Source organism: Chiloscyllium plagiosum, chromosome 2 (assembly GCF_004010195.1).
Source record: "Chiloscyllium plagiosum isolate BGI_BamShark_2017 chromosome 2, ASM401019v2, whole genome shotgun sequence".
In the NCBI taxonomy this organism is placed as follows: Eukaryota; Metazoa; Chordata; class Chondrichthyes; order Orectolobiformes; family Hemiscylliidae; genus Chiloscyllium; species Chiloscyllium plagiosum.
Window position 1 is genome coordinate 36,007,906 of NC_057711.1, and position 21,062 is coordinate 36,028,967.

At 38.8% G+C, this 21,062-nt stretch overlaps 1 protein-coding gene and 1 non-coding gene across 2 annotated transcripts in view; one reads left to right on the forward strand and one right to left on the reverse strand.

Annotated features, from left to right (window-relative positions):
* Positions 1 to 21,062, reverse strand: part of arhgef28a (Rho guanine nucleotide exchange factor (GEF) 28a) — a 479,393-nt gene that overhangs the window by 227,783 nt on the left and 230,548 nt on the right. The window contains exons 11-14 of the mRNA XM_043707577.1: positions 10,124 to 10,257; positions 7,162 to 7,523; positions 3,453 to 3,660; positions 479 to 593 (exon numbers count right to left, since the gene is read on the reverse strand). Coding sequence (XP_043563512.1) covers positions 479 to 593; positions 3,453 to 3,660; positions 7,162 to 7,523; positions 10,124 to 10,257 — 819 coding nt within the window. The remainder of the gene's footprint in view (positions 1 to 478; positions 594 to 3,452; positions 3,661 to 7,161; positions 7,524 to 10,123; positions 10,258 to 21,062) is intronic.
* Positions 6,235 to 6,396, forward strand: LOC122539715. The gene has a single exon (XR_006309161.1). It is a non-coding gene; the product is annotated as a U1 spliceosomal RNA (small nuclear RNA).

Consider the following 21,062-nt stretch of genomic DNA (forward strand, 5'->3'; position numbering starts at 1 on the left):
CAAACAACAAATGGCAATGTGAATCAGCTGATAGGAGGATACCACAAGACATAAATATCCATTTTAAACCTTCTCCTTTAAACGGGGTAAGTTTGTATACTGGGTGGGAGATAACGTCCATTTAGGAATGCAAAGAACTTGGAAAACCAAGTTCAGATTTGACAGGAAAACAATCTGGGGTAGCACACTACTGTAACAGCTCATTTATCTGCATATTTCATGTCCTAGTGTTAAGCTAAAATCGGTCACAGTACTAAGAATGTATTTAAAAAGGACAGTGCTCATTCAGGCAGTTTTATAATGTAATAATCCAGTCATGAAAGCAAATTTATACTGTAGATAAACTAAAATGGTGATGCTTTCCATATGATGACAAAGTAGATATCATTTTTAACTAATGACATATATTTAGTCTTTTTTTTAAGCAAAATCAAAATTTTACTACTCAAAGTTATTTTGCTCTTCTGTTGAAACAAACCTTCATTTGTAGAATCAAACATGCCAAAATCCCTTATGAATCGAGATTTGCTTTGAGAGACTTTAGGAGAGGAAAGGGAGTATGATCTCAGCCGAATTCCAGTATCTTCAGACTCCTTTCAAGAACAAATGGAAACCATATAAAATATTACATTCTAGATCCAATACAAGATATTTTTATTTCAAGTGTAAACATAATAAACTAGCTTTCATTTCACTAATGGAAAAGGATGATTTTCTTGACAACGCACACAAGTGTGGCAGAAGCTATTTTAAGCATTACTTAATACCAAAACTCCAAAAAGAGAAACTGTGCATTTTCTTTGAAGCAAGCAAAATTATTAAATCGACAAACTCATAAAGTTGCACAGGGTAGAGAAGAGTCCTAGATCTTGGAGTTTGGAGATGAGTTTTGTTGGAAATACTGGGTTATGTAGAGGTTGTACAGGACATTGGTGGGGCTTCTTCAAGAGTAATGTGTGCAGTTCTGGTCACCCTGTTGTTGGACAGATATTATTAAACTGGAGAGAGTTTAGAAAAGATTTACCAGGATGTTACCAGTAACGCAGAGTTTGAGATATAAAAACTGGAAAAACTGGCACTTTTTTCACTGGAGCGTTGAAGGTTGATGGGTGACCTTATTGAGGTGTATAAAATCATGAGGAGTATAGATAAGGTGAATGGCAGGGGTCTTTTCCCAAGGTGTATGAGTTTAAAACGAGGGGGCATATTTTTAAGGTGAGAAGAGAACGATTTAAAAAGGACATAAAGGGCAACTTTCTTTTTACATAGAGGGTGGTTCGTGTGTGAAATGAACTGCCAGAGAAAGTGGTGGATGCAGGTGCAGTTACAACATTTAAAAGACCTTTGAATGAGGTCATGAATAGGAAAGGTTTGGAGAGATATAGGCCAAGCGCAGGCAGGTGGGACTCAAAGTTTGTGCGAAGATTTGTAGCTCGGGTGCTTGTTGTTGTGGTTCTGTTCGCCGAGCTGGAAGTTTTTGTTGCAAACGTTTCGTCCCCTGGCTAGGCAACATCATCAGTGCTTGGGAGACTCCTGCAAAGCGCTTCTTTGATGTTTCCTCCGGTGTTTATAGTGGTCTGTCCCTGCCGCTTCCGGTTGTCAGTTTCAGCTGTCCGCTGTAGTGGTTGGTATATTGGGTCCAGGTCGATGTATTTGTTGATGGAGTTTGTGGATGTACATTTTTCCCTGCTATATGACTCTATGACTATGACTGAGAAGGGATTATATATTTTCAAGTCAGGATGGACTTGTGGTTTGCAGGGAAATTTGCATGTGGTAGTGTCCCACACATCTACTGACCATCTAGGTGGCAGAGGTTGTTGATTTGTAAAGTACTGTCAAAGCAGTCTTGGTGATTTTCTGCATTGCAACTTATAGATGGTAGACACTGCAGTCATTGTGCATCAGTGGTGGAACAAGTGAATGTTTAATGTGGTTTATGGAGTACCAGTCAAGTTGTTACTTTGTCTTGGATGACGTCAAACCTCTTCGGTATTGAGACCACATTCAGCTGACCAAGTGGAGAGCTCAGAGACCTTGGGTGTACTTGTACAAAAAACACAGAGTATGCAGATAGAACAAGCAATTTAAAAAAAATAGCATGTTGGCTTTAATTACATTGCTTTTGACTACAGGAATAAAGACATGAAGTAACAATTGTACTTGCTTTTAATGAGAGAATTCATGGAATTGTGTGAAAATGTTTAACTTACACACTTAAGGAATGATATACTTGTATCGGAGTCTGTATAAAAAAGGTTAACTAGGTTGGTATCTTGAGTGAGAAAGTTGATGAGAGGTTGAGTAATTTGTGTCTGTCTCCGAATTTTAGAAGAATGAATATGAATCTTTTGAGACACACAAGATTGTGAACGGTCTTGACACATATACCACCAGCGTTCAAACTATAGCAGACAGTGTGAAATTTCATCCCAGAAACCTTCAAAATTGCCAGGCAAATTTAATCATGGGAGTGACCAATGAGAAAATGTTGCCCAATGTGTAAAAGCGTAAAAAGCTGCTCCTTCAATCACAGACCGTTTCTAGTCCACACTTGTTGCTGGAACATTCATTATAGGAGAGTTAAATGTTTTACAGCTGGATTTTGTTTTAGAATCCTTACAGTGTAGAAACAGGCCCTTTGACCCAACATGTCCACACCGACCCTCCGAAGAGTATCCCACCCAGACCCATTCCCCTACACTAGATTTGCCCCTAACTTAATTCAACTAACCTACACATCCCTGAACACCACGGAAAATTTAGCATTGCCAACTCACCTAACCTGCACATTTCTGGTTTGTGGGAGGAAACCGGAGCACCCGGAAGAAACCCATGCAGACACGGGAAGAACGTGCAAACTCCACACAGACAATTGCCCGAGGCTGCAATCAAACCCAGGCCCCTGGTGCTTGAGGCAGCAGTGCTAACCACTGAGCCACCATGCCATCCCTGATACTATCAATTTAAATGGGCCCAATTTTAAAGGGCCCAAATCCAACATTTGTTTTGAAAATGAATAATTCTAAGACTTTTTCCTGTGACTGTTGAATAAATTTAATGCCAGATGGAATGGCATGAACAATAGTTTAAAATCTGTTAGTTAACTGCTTTTATTTTGGTCTGCTCTCCAACTTCAAAGTGCTACCATCTTGCAAAACATAATAAAGTCAAACATATGTGCATATAAGACATTTCTGTGTAAAATAGGGCTTCCTGTTTTGATCAAACAGCTAATTTTAAGTTCCTGATTGATGTCATGTGTTACAGCCTTCTAGAAATAAATCAGCATTATTTAGCCGCAAAACCTTTAGCTGAAGTTGCCAATAGCATGCGGTTGCATTGCCAGCTGGAGTAGAGATTATACTCCCTTGGGACATCTGCTTACAATGTTGCCCAGATTACACAATTGCATTGGTTTTCCTCCTAACTAATAAAGTCTGTTCTAGTACCTTTGGCAATAAACCATTGGATGAAGGCCTCAATTGCGATTCCTTGATGGTTATCTCAGTTTCCTGGTGAATCTCAAAAGAATCCAGTTCATCTCCACTGCTGGCAAATAATGCAACAGAGTTTGGAGATTTTGGAGTGCATGAGCCCTGAGACCTATCTGAAACTTCTTCTCCTTCGCTATCTGCATCAATGCCATCAAAGCTGAACCTGCAAAAACAATTAGTGAAAAGGAGTCTACAAACAAATATTGCAAAGTAATTACTTTTCCTTTCTAATTCACTTAAAGTATTGATACCAATCCAAGGTGGTGTTTAACAATTAAGATCAATGTATACTTAGACAATAGTTGTGCCCTTTTATCCCATGCAACTATGAGCTAGTACCATTTTACTTACCATTCTTAACAACTCTGCAAATGGTAACCATTGTAGTACATGTTGAAAAATGCAAAATCAACTTTTAATTATTTTCATTCAATATTTTGCCTGGGTTTGTGAATTTTACTTAATAATTTTCCAACATGAGGACAGTCTAAGGAAATAAAATTCTCTTACATTGGAATAAACATTGATTATTCAATTTTGGTTTGGAGCCATGAACTGGAACACGTTGCTAAAGAATGTCTTGTTTTCTTTGAAACTGTTTTGCTTGTGGGAACAAAGACAGCAGATCAAACAAGCTTTGTTTGTTTGTGCGGCCAGGCATTGAGGCTGATTGCAGACTGAGTTGTGATGAACAGACGCAGCAACACCAGGAAGAGCATTGAATTTAAACAGATAGCAGAAGTTGGCTACTACTGAATGAGTACCTTGAAAATAGTTCTGGCAAGTCTGGAAGAGATCATATGATGAAGTAGATGACAGATGTTGAATGGTAATTAAGACCTCAAGAAAGTAAAGTCTGTCTGTCAGGATGGAACCGTATTTTTGGAGAAGACGGGCTTGGCTGCTGACATGACAGCATAAAGACGTGAAAGTTTCCTGCCTAATATGCTACATAGCAGAAATTTGAATTAGAATTACTGAGGCCTGGGTGAACTGTCAGATACCCTGTGAAAGAGATCAGGTGGCCTTTGGAATTGTGTATTAAAAGTTCATAAACTCCTTGGATATATCAAAGCTGCCAATCAACAGTCAAGATGTCAAATAATTGTGAAAAAATCACTGATTTTTAAAAAAAATCAGTGCTTGCTATTTCACTTTGTCAGCTGACATAAGCATGAGGGCTATTATTATACTTTTGAGTTAGGTTGAAAATCAGTCATATAACATATCATTATCATGATGAGCTTCCAGTTTCTATTTTCCACCTTGTAATTCTATTGTATTTAGTATTTATTATCAAACTATTCACGTATGTTATCACTGCAGATTACTTTGAAGAAATTTCAATATATTGATTATTTTTGATCAATGAAAGTTTATTTTATTAAAAAACTAATGTATTCAATAAACATACAATGATAATTTTATATCAGTATGTGTCCTGAAGTCTGGCCACAGCGTTAAACAAGACTTAGCATGGCCCAGTCTCATTATGCATTCTAGTTTGAGAGCCAGGGTTTCCACTGGAGTATTAAAACAGTGAAAACATTGTTTGACAGCTCCAGTTCTGCACGATGTTCATTTACAAGTTTAAGGTGGTTCACATTCTTGCAGTTCCTGCTTTAAATACTGTAAAGGATATGGATGATTAACACTCCTATTGGCTTGTAGTAAATGGAAAGTAATAAATGAATGGTTGCTTATTTTTAAAAGACCCTTTTAAACATTGTAACTTTCATTGTGCCAAATAACATACAGTGGGCAAATGACACAGAAATGCAATTGCTTAGAGTGAGGGAGCCAGGGGGTGTAGATGGGGAAATACTTTGTAATGGCATGGTGTGGGTTGGGGTTGGGGGTGCAGGCAGGGAACTGAGAATGTCATTTGGAATTTAATCTCTTCAACTTTTCCTCATGCAATTTATGGATCACTTCTCAGATGCTGTGAACCAGGACACATTTGAAAACTGGCCCAAATCCATGAAAAAAAGTGGAGGACCAAGACCTAGCTCCAAAATTGCAAACAATATCACTATTCCTTCAGTGTCGCTGGCTCAAAATCCTGAAACTCCCTCCTTAACAGTAGGTGAGTGTACCTACATGAACTTGGTGGCAACAGTTCAAGATTTCAATTCATCACCATCTTCTCAAGGGCAATTAAGGATCAGCAATAAGTGCTGGCCAAAGTAAAAAATCCAGATCCCCTGAATGAATAAAAAGGTGTGTGCAAAGGAAACAAGTAGATTAGGATGTAAAAGGGGTTGACGGTAGAGCAGAGGGTCTCAAAAAGAAAATAAGCTTCGAGAAGTCAGTGAAGTTAGGGGAGAAGCTGTAAAAATAGAAAGATCTCCAAATAATTTCTTAGCTTCCTTTACGAGTTGACAAGGTACACGTGGTGTGATCTCCAAGGCCCGAAAAGGATGAGCCAGGTCTTCACTGCCCTGGGCTTTCTTTGCACTCTCCACCTTCACTACAATAAGAGCAGCCTCAATCCCCACACATTCCCCATCATTACTCCTCCACATACTCCTTCCTCTGTCATCAGAATCCATACAAGTAAAAACAGACTGGCTTAATCTCTGGATACTGGCATCTGGTTTCTACCTAATTCCCACAGTTCACTAGGAAATGTGGACTAAATATATGTTAATGAACACTGGTAACTTAAATTGTCATGATCTCATATTACCACGGGTGGATGGGAAACTAAATTAACAAGCAGTTTCCCAAAATTAATCTATCCACTTTTCAGAGGAGTGACCATGATCATGAAGGTGATTCTCCCAGAACCAGATAAGCCAATTACACTTCGGGTGGGCTGACACCTGTGACATCCCCAAATGTGGAATACTCAACTGTAAAATCTGTAATGGTGGGGGATTAGCAGCTAAAACTCCCCCCTAAGATCCAGCACATCCTGTCATGCCCTTTGAATTGGCATAACATCTTCTTACAAATTAATTTTACAAAGACTTATCTGTCTGTTACTTTATTATCCTTTGATCAAACACACAATCTGCTTATCTTCTTGTCTGCTTCAATATCCTTATTGTTTTACTTCACTCCCTATCCTACCTATTCTACCTAATGACTGAAATGTGATTCAGAACATCTTACCATCAAGTGGGAGTAGAAAAACCCATTTGAACACAAATGCCCCCATATGACATTAAACTAAAAAAATTCTTATGACAGAATAATTTGGAGGTGCCGATGTGGACTGGGGTGGACAAAGTTAAAAATCACACAACACCAGATTATAGTCCAACAGGACTAGTGTCTCCAGGTCTCCTGTCGGACTATAACCCAGTGTTGTGTGACTTTTAAATTATGATAGAAAGTAGTTCTATTTAAAACTATTCGTATAAAAATAATACAGGCAGAGAAATAATTATAGAGAACAAACAAGTAGAAATCAATGGCATTGAGGCAAAGACAGTGAAAGGTTACTGAACGGTTTTTATAACTCTGCTGTATACAAATACCATTGTTATATAATTGCTCTTTTTATCATTTCTTCTCATTACCATTTTCCTTGAGATACAAATATGCCAAAATACACAAATAACAACAGAATCCAACAGCATTCCATCAGCAGTTATCTGCACTTTTGAAACTTACTTTGGACCAATCAAATTTTAGAACTAGTTGCAATCAAGTTTACCTTTGCTTACAGATGATGCTTGTGGAAGGACTTTCTGCCTTGACAGAATCATGCTGCTCAGATAGTAATGATGATTGGCATAAAATATGATCAGGTGAAGATAAATCAGAAACTTGTTCTGCAAAATCATTCCGATCGTCCTTCAGAACTGTGGTGTCTATATGGTCCTCAAGCCAGTCACTTGAATGCTTCCTAAGTATATTGTCTTCTAATGATGCAGGTATATTGGACTCCATAGACTGAGGGACATCATAAGCATGGCAATGTTGGTCCTCTGATGACTTCTCATGCAGTGTGTTAGTAGTACTGGTACTTGCGATGGTAACATTGCTACTATTATAGTTTAGACTGCCTTCATTAACCTAAGAAAAAAAAAATATTTACTTAACTGCAATAAATAAAAAGGCTGAAGGTATGGTATACTGCAAGTCAATCAAAACTTTAGTTGCTGAAAGTGTTTTGTTTCAAATGTATGTAATTATTCTATGGTCATCCCTTGTTAATCTTAAGGAGCTCCTGAAAAGGCTTCAAGTGCCATTTGGTTCAGGCAGAAAACCATAAGAAATGTTCACAATTTTAAATTACATACTTGACCACGGATCATCCCAAGTTCTTTCACAAGATTGTATTGTGTATGTAAAACAATTTTGGATACAACCAAAATTTAGCCCACTGACTGAGCCTGCAATCTACTAAAGCAATCCAAAAGTAATTCCATTGCCTCAGCACTGCAAAAAAATTCTCTCCACTTCAAATACTTATCCATTTTCTCTGTATAAGACACAATTGTCTCTCCCTACTGCAAAATTATCTATGCTCCAATAACTTTCTGGCTAAAGAAATCATTCCTCGATTCCAATGATAGTTTTCAATTAATGTCCTTTTTTTACTAACTCCCCAAACACAGAAAATCTCCACTTGCCAATCATATTAAAGTCCTTCCTAATTTTAACTGATTTGTCCCTTACAGGGAAAAATGTGTTTACTGCTCCCTGCATGCCAGTGATATCTTCATATTGCTGAAATATATTTGTATTTTCTGACCCTCCATATTCCAATCAGTCGGAAAGCATTATAGAATGGGTTAATGTCACAACAGGCTCTCATTTTGAGATAATGCATGTGGCAGGACCATTATAGACAAATCATTAAGTGAAATAGCTACATAAACATATGCGTTAAAAACATATGTGTTTTCTAAAAACACACAATAAAAATACTCTCATCAATTCCCCAATACCATCAGTTTATATCAATTCATATCCAGAGAAAATATCTGTCTACATCAAATCTTTAAGTTTGATTTAACTGCTTCTCCACAGTTCTATCCTGTGAAGAGTTAGATCTTACATTAATATTCACAAATCTGAAATCTTAGATTTTCTCAATCTCTTAATACACCGTCAATTTCTAACCAAACACTTTTCTACAAGTTTCATAAGCTAAACAAACTATCCTGTACTCCTTTCTAGGAGAAAAACTATACTTGCTTCTGATCCTGTGAAATGTCCTTCAAAACTGTCCTAACAGCTTTCAGTTTTTGAGTTTTCTAAGCTAAAATCAACCTTTCATTATTCTAAACTAAAATCAAGCTTTCAATGTTTAGTCTCCTGTCATCAACCTGACAGTATGAATAATCTTCTATGAACACTGCAGGGGCTTTATAGCCACTTGCCCTATGATACATACTACATTAGTTCAAGGTTCCAGAGGTCTTTATAAGCTTATTGCTTTTTCAATCTTCACAAAAGTAACCAACACCCATATGCCACTGGCTTGAAAAATCATATACCTTTCAATACACCCTCTGGCCCGGTATTCCCTTTACAATTCATGATGTGTTGTTTTTTGAAGGTGGCTGCTACCAAAATGTGTTATTTCACATTTTTCTAAATTGATCTTCACCTACCATTCTACTATCAGCCTACCTACATCCTTTTGATGTTTCATGCTACCCTCCTCACAGTTTATAATGTCTCCATGCTTTGTACTGTACACAAATTTTGAAATTGTGCTTGTGCTCCAAGGGCCAGATCATTGACTTATATTAGGAAAAACAAGTGTCTAGCACTAACCCTGGGAAATCCCATTACAAACCTTAGCCATCCAGCCAAAAAACAATCCATTAACCATTAAACTCCAGTTTCTATCAGTCAACCAACTTTATATTCATGCTAATACTGTCCCTTTTCTTCCATGAGCTCTAAAGTTGCCCACAAGTATATTGTGTGGCACTTTATGTCCCCTTCATGTAATTCTGTGTATTTCACAGCAAGAATTGCAATTGCAGAACCAGGTGTATCAGGGAGCTGTTTCATAATTCTGATGAAGAAACATTGGGCTCGAAAAGTTAGCCCTGCTTTCTTCCCACAGATGTTGCAGATCTGTGGATTTTCTCCAGCAATTTCTATTTTTTGTTTCAGATCTGCAGCATCTGCAGTTTAGGGGAGGCAATGACCTAGTGGCATTAAAGCATAGCTATTAACCCAGAGACCCAAGTAATGTTCTGGGGACACAGGTTCAAATCCCACCACAGCAGATGGTGGAATTTTAATTCAATAAAAATCCAGATTTAAGAGTCTCATGATGACCGTGCATCTATTGTCGTTTGTTAAAAAAACCCATCCAGTTCACTAATGTCCCTAATTTGTCTGGCCTACATGTAACTCCAGATCCACAACAATGTGGTTGACTCTTATTGCCCTTTGCCCTCTGGGCAATTAAGGATGGGCAATAAATGCTGGCTTAGGCAGGAATGCCCTCATCCCACAAATAAATAATAAGAGTTCCTTGTTTTATTTTAGCTACTTTATAATTACTTCACTACATTGACTTCAGTTAAAAATAAAATAAAATTACATTAAAATGTTAAGGAGTAACATAAAAAAGGATGATCATTTAGTTTATTTAAATTACTTAGCAATAGGTTGAAAATAGACCAAAGCAGTTTTGCAGCTCTTACCTGATCTACAACCATAGAATTGACATAAACTTCTTCTCTGCCGCTCAGCATGGAAGAAAGTCTTGCTGCAGCCAAGAAGGTAGATGAACCTGATTTTGACTTCTTGACGATTTCTTGTGAAGAATGTTTGCACTCTGTGACAACCAAAAAAAAGCAAATGGATTCAGTACCAAGAAAATGGTCAAGTTGCATTATGCTAATGAATGGGATTTATCATTAGTGTGCCTGATGATATCAGACACACTTGGAACTGGAACCAAGCCAGAATGGTTCTGGAAATGTCTCTCTTAATTCTGCATATAGTGTACATTATTAATAGGAGGTTCCTGTTCACTATATGAAGGCATACTCATCTCTCGCATATAGCCTCAATATGACCTTACAACATGATGGCAGCAGTTGTGGACTGGCTGCAGAAGGCAACAAAACTGACACAAATGAATGAGTTCTTCACTTGCTCAACAGTAGGACATAAGTATGCCTAGAAAGATGAATTAGTCCCTCCCTGAGCTTTTGGACTATGAGACTGAGCCAGACCTGACCACTCAGGGAATATGGTGGCACTAAACATTTACCTGATACCATTTCAGACCTTTTATAAACTTGATAAAGAGCATATCAAGAAAAGTGAAATACTGCAGATGCTGGAGAATTAAACAAAACAAAGTGCTGGAGAAACTCAGCAGACCTGGCAGCATCTGAAGAGAGAAACCAAGCTAATGTTTTGAATCGCTATGGCTCTTCTTCGAAAATGAGGAGTTGGAAATATGATGGGTTTTGTGCTGTAGAAGATGCTGGGGAAGAGCAGGTAGAAGGGGAAAGCAAGGAAGGTTAGATGTCAAGCATGATTAAAGTTCAAAAGCAATCAAATACCAGGTTAACATGCTTTCATCGGCAATCAATAAAATTCCTGATGTAATTCTTGCCAAATTCATAATACAGCAACAAATGACAAAATACAACATTTTTATTAAGGCACGCAACACCTATTTTAGGCTCAGATGTAAGGTACAGTTACCAACCACACACAGTTTAATAGGTACAATTAAAAACCAATAGGAAGTATGGATTCCTTCATTCATTTGAGGTGACTGTGACTACAGAACCCGTTAAAACAAGTTAATCGGAGATTTTATAATAGTTGGTGTTCTGAATGAGACTCCACCTGATCAGGTAGGCTTTCATGTTGCTCAGGCTATTCAAATAACCTGGCATGTTGAAATACATAAACAGAAAATATCCGGGGAAAGAGAGAATTTCCATGAAAACCCATGGCTGAGTCTGTCAGATTTGTGAACTGCAAGCCAGCTAGGCCACCTGGAAATTGGAAGAACAAGGATGAAGGCTTAGTCACCATCATTCTCCTTATTCATTGTTCACTGCGAAGCATCCACAATGGAGGAAATCTGCACAGCCATTAATGCAGTGAGAAACCATCTGCAATAAAAAGAATCATTTCTGAATTGTCTGCAGGCACAGCAGAACAGTTCAGCAGTGGAACGAAATGGCATAAATAAATCACAACAATATAATTCTGCCCAGGAAGTAAATGCAAGTGAACAGCCAAAAGGAATTGTTATTCTGGGCAAAGTTAAAAAAACTTCAAGATGTTTTCTGGTATTCAGATGTTTGTTTAACAGCGAGAGGACTCACTTTAAATTAGATACAGGGAATGGAGTTCTGTTCTTTTCCAAGATCTCCTTACTTCTCTAAGGTCCGACTGCAAGATGTAGAATTAGTTCAATGAAAGTTAAGGGAGCGAGTGCAAACAGTCTTAGTTGTAATTGACTAGGGCTTAAAATATTTTGTTTCTCACTTCTAATGAACAGTATGCTTTACTGAATGGAGAAGTTTGTATTGCCTTGAACCTTCTTTATTCATCAGCAGCAAACAACCACAATCTACACTTCCTCAATGATACTGCACTTGTTGAACAACAGATGAATCTTCTGAACCCTCCACTTACTTTGCTTGGATAGGCTACATGTTGTGAAATGGGATTCTGGATTAGTGGTGCTGGAAGAGCACAGCAGTTCAGGCAGCATCCAAGGAGCAGCGAAATCAATGTTTCGGGCAAATGCCCTTCATCAGGAATCGAAACACAAGTGTGCCAGACAGAAAAGCAACCACCCTCAGGATGTTAGGTCTACATCTGTTTTTTGATGACAGACCAACTGGGAAGGAAGATGCCACCACTGCTGATGATTTAATGGAGGAGGGGTTCCTAGATCTGGACTTTCTCTTTCAGCGCAGCAGAGAAACTAATAGTTTACCTGAAGCCCTTCTTATCTCCAGATCATCCTTGCAAGGACAAGACACAGCAATGTCCTTATCTCACAGTCCCATGTAACACTCTAATATCATTCCACACCAGTCACGTTTGAACACTTTGTCTCTTGTATATAAAGACACCACTGTGAATAAGAAGCTTAAAAGTCTAAAACAGAAGCAGAGACCTTAGCTTGATCAAGTGTGGGTTCCGTAATGTGATCAGATGAATTATGATAATGTGCCTACATATTTTGTGTTGAGTTGTACTGCCTTGTAATATAAGTACATTCAGTATTGTTTTAAAAAATATTTACTTGTAATTTTGCAAAGAACAACAAGAAATAACTTATGGAAACGCAAATTTTAATTAGAGCCTCTTTGCACACCATGCTAGTGACCTCCAAATTGTAATTAGACTCATCAAACAGACTTGCACATGAAAGGAAAATAGTCTTCCAAAATTGCTGTTCCAGATTATTTGATTTTCTTTCTGCAGGCCCCCCACATTGGTAATTGGTTGCAATAAAACTTGTATGTTTGACAAAACAATTATATCACAATATGTATAAGTCAATGCTGTAATTCATCATTCTGTGCTGCTGAACAATGATTAGAAGTCAAATGATACTGCAATAACTTCACTTCTGGGTTCTGTTTCAGGATTGTCCCAATGAGATTCAGGTCAATAAGATTAACTTTCAAAACCTCACAATTAATCAACACTAAACAGAGGAAACAGAGATCTGAAACATATTGTTGTTAGGATTAATACAAATTTCCTTAAGCATCACAGATTTAGCGATTAAAGTGGCTACACTAGTGCAAGCTACATTTTCTTTTCTGACAGTTCTGAACAGCTCAGAATTGACACAAGAGACTACAGTTTGGAAAAGAAGGTTATCTACTTCTTTAATATTTTTTTCCCAAATTGTTGAGTAGAACTAGCAACAGAAATCTATATGATTTCAATTACAATTGTGGCTTAGTTTATGTGAAACCAACCTCCCTTCTGCTACCTCCGAGGTGTTGTTTATAAAAGGTTTGATCTTACCAGGCATTGTCTACTAGGAATACAAAATGGAGGAGGTTAATGTCAGGAGTATCACTCTAAAAATGCGGAAACAGTGCGAGAGGAAGTTTAATAATGTTGTAAAAGTTGTCAAGGTCAACAAACTCATTTTGAAATAGCATATCCTGCTAATACTAAAATTTGGATGCTTTATCTCACCTACATACATACAGCGTGTTTGCAAGCCACTTACCAACAACACTGGCAGCATTGCAACCAACTACCACATTCCTGTTGAAGGGCTTATACCTGAAACATCGACTCTCCTGCTCCTTGGATGCTATGCTTTTCCAGTGCCACTCTTTTCGACTCTGATCCCCAGCATCTGCAGTCCTCACTTTCTCCAACTTCCACATAAATATATTTCAGGCTATATCATCGCACACTTCCCTCTTTCGTGGAGAAGGTAGCAAATAACACTAGGCTACAGCAAAGAACTGGTCACAAACAAATATACTTGTATGTCTTAGAACACCAATGGAGGTAATAGTGTTGACCATCATGGATAACTGCCAGACATAGGCCCTGGTAGGGCCGAAGCAATTAGAGTGAGGATATGATTTGAAGATGCCAGTGTTGGACTGGGGTGTACAAAGTTACAAATCACACAACACCAGATTATAGTCCAACAGGTTTATTTGGAAGCACTAATTTTCGGAGCGCCTCGCCTTTATCAGGTGGTTGCCTTGATGTATCACATGATGAAGGAACAGAGCTTCCCCCACCTGTTATCTGGTGTTGTGTGATTTTTAAACTTTGTCCACCCCAGTCCAACACAGGCACCTCCAAGTCCTGATGAATAAAGAAGGTTCAAAGCAATACAAACTTCTGTTTATTGCCACGGGTGCCCAGTTTAATATTGTGCAGCTTCAGGTTCCTGCCACAATGGGTGCTGATTCCAGTGCTCAAAGAGCCCTCAGGTTCTCACAACAGTCTATTCTCCAGTAGATTATTAGGAGTGCCACCCCAGGAGAATGGCAATGATACAGTACATTAACCTACTATACTCTCTCAAGAAGACAGCAATCATGCTTCAACCATTGCTAGTCCATCACATTTATGCATTCTCAGCTCCCCAGATGAGCCTGCAACCTCCCCTGCCAAGGTGGTGCTGTCTGAAACAAGGAAATTAAAGCCGAGTACTTCTTCTTGTCTTCCTTCAAGGTCATTTGCAGTGTCCCACAGTAGAAATCAGTAGCCTTCTATCAGCAATACGGCACCAACATGGGTAAGGCGAAAGAGTTGTACAATCTGAAGAAAAACTAGATGTTCCTATATAGAAACACTAGGACAGCCAAAGATAAGTAGTAAGGGAATGCACAAGTAGTTTTATATGGTTTACTGAAAGTGTTGATAAATCTTTTGTGAATGGTTTATTTTATTTCAGAATTTTTGTCAAGAGCGCTGTGTAAAAGGTCCATGACCAATGGATATTATGGAGCAACTATCATGTGAGAAAGTGATTTTGGCAGAACCAGAACTGTCCATAGTGAATGTGCAATGGATGCTCCTCCATCTGAGGTGGTTGCTAAAGGCCTGGTGGCAACGTCTGAAAGTGAGATTGCAGAGAATGCAGCAAAGAACTAAGTATTTGGAGAGTCTTTAGCTAGGTATGAGAAGCGTACCCTTGGCATCCATCAGCCAGTCTCTGGTTCAGATCAGCCATGATAGTATTGAATTGTGAAGCAGGCTTGAGAGGCGGAATGATCTATTTTATCATGATTTGGATGTTTCTATGTTCTACGTGGTGGGTCAAAGATGGCTGATGCAAGTGACAAGGGTAGGATGAGTGCATCATGAGTCAAGGTTAGAGTGGTGCTGGAAACGTACAGCAGGTCAGACAGCATCCAAGGAGCAGGAAAATCCATGTTTGGGCAAAAGCCCTTAAGGAGTGCATCATGACTACTGACAGGGAGGAAAGTATGAACACAGTGTTCTTGTCCTGGTGTGTCACTGTAGGTTGGATTGTAGAGTGTAGCACAGTTCAGTTTTGATGAAAAGTTTACACTTAAGATATCAATCTTGGCTTACATGGAGGCAGAAGGTACACCCTATAGACTCTTTGTGGGAACATATTTAATCAATATTTCAGATTGCCTTATAGAAAACTGAAAAGGACCTGCACTGGATTCATATTTTTATTCACAAGTACATAAAATCCATCAGATGAAACTGTGAGGAAAAATTGATATACTTTAGGATTTTGTTATATTCTTATTTTCTGCTTGTAACTAAGGAGATACTGTTGAGTTGTAACACTGTTCCTCATACTGACTTTGTTCCTATCCTATAATTAGAGATTAAGGGAGCTCTTAGGTCATAGAACATAGAACATTACAGCGCAGTACAGGCCCTTCAGCCTTCGATGTTGCACCGACCTGTGAAACCAATCTGAAGCCCATCTAACATACACTATTCCATTCTCTTCCATATGTCTATCCAATGACAATTTAAAGTTGGCAAGTCTACTACAGTTGCAGGCAGTGCATTCCACACCTCTACTACTCTGAGGAAAGAAACTACCTCTGACATCTGTCCTATATCTATCATCCCTCAATTTAAAATTATGTCCCCCTTGTGCTAGCCAATGCCATCCAACGAAAAAGGCTCTCACTGTCCAACCTATCTAACCCTTTGATTATCTTTTACATCTCAATTAATTCACCTCTCAACCTTCTTCTTCTCTAAGAAAAACAGCCTAAAGTCCCTCAGCCTTTCCTCGTAAAACTGACCCTCCAAACCAGGCAACGTCCTGATACATCTCCTCTGAACCCTTTCCAAAGCTTCCACATCCTTCCTATTGTCGTTCTGACCACACGAGACCCCACCCACCCCACCTCAGTCGAAGCAAAACACTTAGAATGGCTCTTTCCTTTTATTATTTTCTCTCATTATGTGGGACAGAATGTCCTCTCTCTTTGTTGAAGTTAACCAATTCTGGTCTAAATAAAGGTATTCAGTTTCAGTTGTCTCCATTAAAGGGTTTATTGACCTCTCTTTTGCCACAGTGTACCCTATAATTTGCCCATTATGTGGAACAGACCCAAGGTCTGTCAAATCGTTCACATTCCTACAGGATTGTCCATTAATTTTTATTTATGGAACAATGTAGAGATTATCATATTGACAGGGAAGGTTTCATCAAAGACATTAGGCAGGTTTTACACAACCTCTCTTGCAAAATTTCCTACATTTCTTTTAATTGAAACTGAAATAATCTCAAACAGAGAATTCCTAATGTATTGTTATTTAGATTGAGAATTAAAATAGAAGCCAGTTTAGTCTCAAGCAAATAAAGAGAATGCCAGCGAGCACATCCAACCTACACAGTTCTCAAAAATCTCCAAGGGACAAGACATGACTAGACACTGGGACAGGCCTGCTAGTTTAGTTCATATAATTATGTACACCCTAAGGAGTTTTTAAAAAAAGAATAGAGGGTGAGGCAGGGATGTTTACAAACCAGTTTATCTTAAACTACAGATTTCTCAGCTGCCATATGTAATTGGGAGACAAAGGTATCAGCTTGTCAAACAAACAAATTAATTAAGAAATGCTTCACCAGTAGTAAGTACTGGTGAATCCAGGTTATCTGGCAGAACCAATCTTTAAATACCTGAGGATCTCTGCAGAAAATTAATTATTTCTGAAATTTCAACTTAACTATCATTAATTACGGTGTCAAATATTTATTTGACTTTTCTCTCTATTCTAGTGCTTCCCAATATTTTTCCCCCATTGTGACTCCATTTTGGTGCTTGAAATTTGCTGACACTCCAAATGTGTGGCAGGGGCAGGAGTTGTGTTTTGAGGGGAATGGAAAGGGAAGCAAATGCCTGTGAAACCAGTGGCTGTAGGTGGCATCAGAGATCTGTAACAGTGGGGGGATAGAAACGTTAAATACACTGGGATTTTAAGTAAACACCCTTATGTTGCCATTTGATCTTTTAGGAGTGGATTAAAGCCTACAAGATCAGGCAATTATGCTATGCCTACTATTTCAAAAAACTGCAAGATTTAAGTGGGCCCCGCTGCTGTTGACACTTGGCCAGAATTCCACAGTAGCCATTATTGCATCGCAGTTCACAACTCCCAAAATTTTGACTGCCAACAAAACCCACAGTTATGGAATCCCTAATCTACACCCATCTGATAGCAGAACGGACAATTGGACATGCTGTCTCAATGATTTCACTAATGCTGTTCTGTGGCCAGCTCTTAAGAGACATACAAAAGTCCAGAAATAAATTTTCACCAAGTTTTCTATTTTGCTCCTGTCCTCGACCCACTTCTAACAAACAATGGATGTTCTTCCTTAAAGGGTAGAGCTATGAATTGGACAGAGTTGAATCAATCCTATGGAGAGTTGATTTATACATCAGCATGGATCAGTCATTCAAAGATCACACAAAGCCGCATGCCAATAAATGAAATAGTTAGGTCATTCAATCAAAAGTCAATTATTATAATTACAAAACCAATAGTTCTGCAGTAATCATGTAAGAATATGTACCTGATATCAAATGGCCTCCAAAACCACAACCTTCTCCTTTTGATTGGAGTCATACCTATTACAACAAAGAAATTCCTTCCAGCCACCAGCACCCCCACTCCCAACCCCCATCTATTCACCATGACTTCAGTTTTGCTAGGTGTCCTAGATACCATACTCAGCTACAAGCATCTTGATGTCATGGGCAGTCGCTTTCATGTAACAAATTCACGTCCATGTATGGACAGGCTGTACTAAAGTTAGAAGCTGAGTGGCCCTGGCAGAACTCAAGCTGAAAGTTAGCAGGGCAGGTTATTGCCAAACCTATTTATGAGATTTTTTTACCAGTTTGAAATATGTCAGTCGGTCAAATTGCCATAGTCCCAGAGGACCACAAAGTCTCTCTCATTAGAGAGACATGATTGGTGGTTGTTTAACCTGAGGACCACCACACTTCAGGCAAGGGGAGAGGTTGAGAAGGAAAGACCTTCACAGTAACCTCAGTTAGTGTGGGAATTGAACCCATGCTGTTGGCATCATTCTGCATTGCAAACAAGCCATACAGGCAACTGGGAAGTAAACTTGAATGAGAGATTTTATTTTCCGTGCAGAAATGCTGACAAAGATTATTCTACATGTTGCGAAGAATTGGATAAATTATGGTCGATTGCTTGATCTTTGTTTTAATTTCATGTTTCCTTTTAGAATTTATTTTGTTATGTTAATTGCTGTTGTGTTTGCATTGAAACTTTAAATGGTTTTCAGTCACACTGGATTAAAAACAAAACAGCATATCTATCAATGAAATGAACATCACACAATTTATCCCTTATAATTCTTAATGACTAGTTACTGTGTCTTAAAATAGCCTATGGACATCATGAAATGACTAAATCTTTGAGCAATTAACTTTTAAGCATCTGACTTAACATGCTCAATAGAACCATTCATTCACTGCAAATTACAAACCTGAAAATTATATTTGAACATTATATGTTTAGAATTTTGAATAACAAACCTAAGATCAAATGTTCAATTGTTCAAGTGGTATTCTGCAGCTTACCTACTACTTGATGACATTAGTACAACAGTGATAATGTTATTGTGTACATCATAATAATACGAGTCTTGATGATTTAGTCCAAGGTTTTAGACCTGATAAAAGCTCCAAAGTTAATGAAAATATAATTAACAAAACCAGTCCAAGATGTGAATGTTAAGTAATCTAAAACAATACTTGCTTGACAAAATTTGATGTCTACACTTCATTTTCATGGGTGTGCTGGGGGGTTGAGGGGAGGATGCAGGTTGACTCAGTTGGCTAAATGGTTGCAGTGTGGTGCATAAAGTCAACAGCACAGGTTCAGTCTCTGTACCAACTATGGTATCTTAGACGTCCAGCTCCCTCAGCTTGCCTCATATTTGTTGACTAATCAACAAATCATATATACACTCTGCGAGAGCCATCAGATGGTAGAAAAATTTACAAAATTCTTCTAAAATTATTTGGAGCGAGATCACATATGCTGCATATTGTAGAACATTTCACTTACAATACATGTACTTGCATCTAAATATTGACATTTATGTCAAAAAACAATGAACAAGGAACAGTACAGCACAGGAACAGTACAGCACAGGAACAGTACAGCACAGGAACAGGCCCTTTTGGCCCATCAAGACTTTGCTGACACAAGACATCTTTCCAAACCAAAAAGCTTTTGCCTCTAAGCAGTTCACATCCTTCTGTTGCCTGCTTCTTCACGTATTTGTCAAGATACCTCTTAAACATTGTATCTTCTTCTACCACCTCCTCTAGCAGCACATTCCAGGCACTTACCACTCTCTGTGTAAAAAGCTAGATCCTCACATCTCCTTTAAGTTTACCCCTTTTTGCCTCAGACCTAGCAATTGACATTTCTATCCGGAAAAAATATTCCAACTATCCATTCTATCTACGCCCCTCAGTTTTGTAAACTTCTATCAGGTCGCCTCTCAGACTCCAAATTTCGATTGAAAACAAATCAATTTTGTCCAATCTGTCATCATAGCTAATTCCTCGAAACCAGGCAACATCCTGGTAAATTGTTTCTGTATTCACTCCAAAGCCTCCACACCCATCTGGTAGTATGGCAACCAGAGCTCTTTGCAGTTCTATCTAGGGCTTCATCCTGAGGGACTGTTTATATACAAATAAAGATCAATAATTTATATATCAGTGATGGCCCAGAGACACAAAAGGCAGGATTACCAGTCCAGGCCATATCAGTCATTTTAGTTGACATCATAGATGCCCTGCAAATTTCATTGTGGAAGTAGGATTTAAGACCTTGCATTTCATTTGCCATCCAATTAGCTGTGAATGACACATAAAACATGTAAGACTTAAGCAGCGACAGGCTCTATTCAAAGGGCAGGTGACAACAATTGCTAAGGTTCTGTTTGACCAAGAAATTGATGGGGAGAAAGTGAGGACTGCAGATGCTGGAGATCAGAGCTGAAAATGTGTTGCTGGAAAAGCGCAGCAGGTCAGGCAGCATCCAGGGAACAGGAGAATCGACGTTTCGGGCATAAGCCTGAAGAAGGGCTTATGCCCGAAACGTCGATTCTCCTGTTCCCTGGATGCTGCCTGACCTGCTGCGCTTTTCCAGCAACACATTTTCAGCAAGAAATTGATGGGGAGAGCAACAATAATGAGAAAAGGGGTCCCTGACAAGTCAGGGCAGAACCTCACTGAAGATTCTTCTGTAGGCAGAAACTAAGAAGACCCATCCTGTTTCCTGTTAATGGGAACAGAAAGCCCACATGGTTCAGCAAGTGGGTGCAGCTAGAACTGTCTTAACAAGTTTAGCAGCAGAGACTAGGCGATCAACTGTCCCATAATTTAAGGAATTATCCCTCATCTTGACTATAGGTTATGGGATGTGTTTTGTCCCATATGTATAGGACAGCCTGGGAGACTCAGCTGAGTGACCAGGGTGGAACTGCAGGTCTGAGAGTCGGCTGGCTATGTGACTCCAGGTGATAAGTTGCCAATTTTGGTTACTCCACCTCTCCCACAGGCACTGATCCAACACTCACCAGAAAACATTCCCCACCTCCCCCCA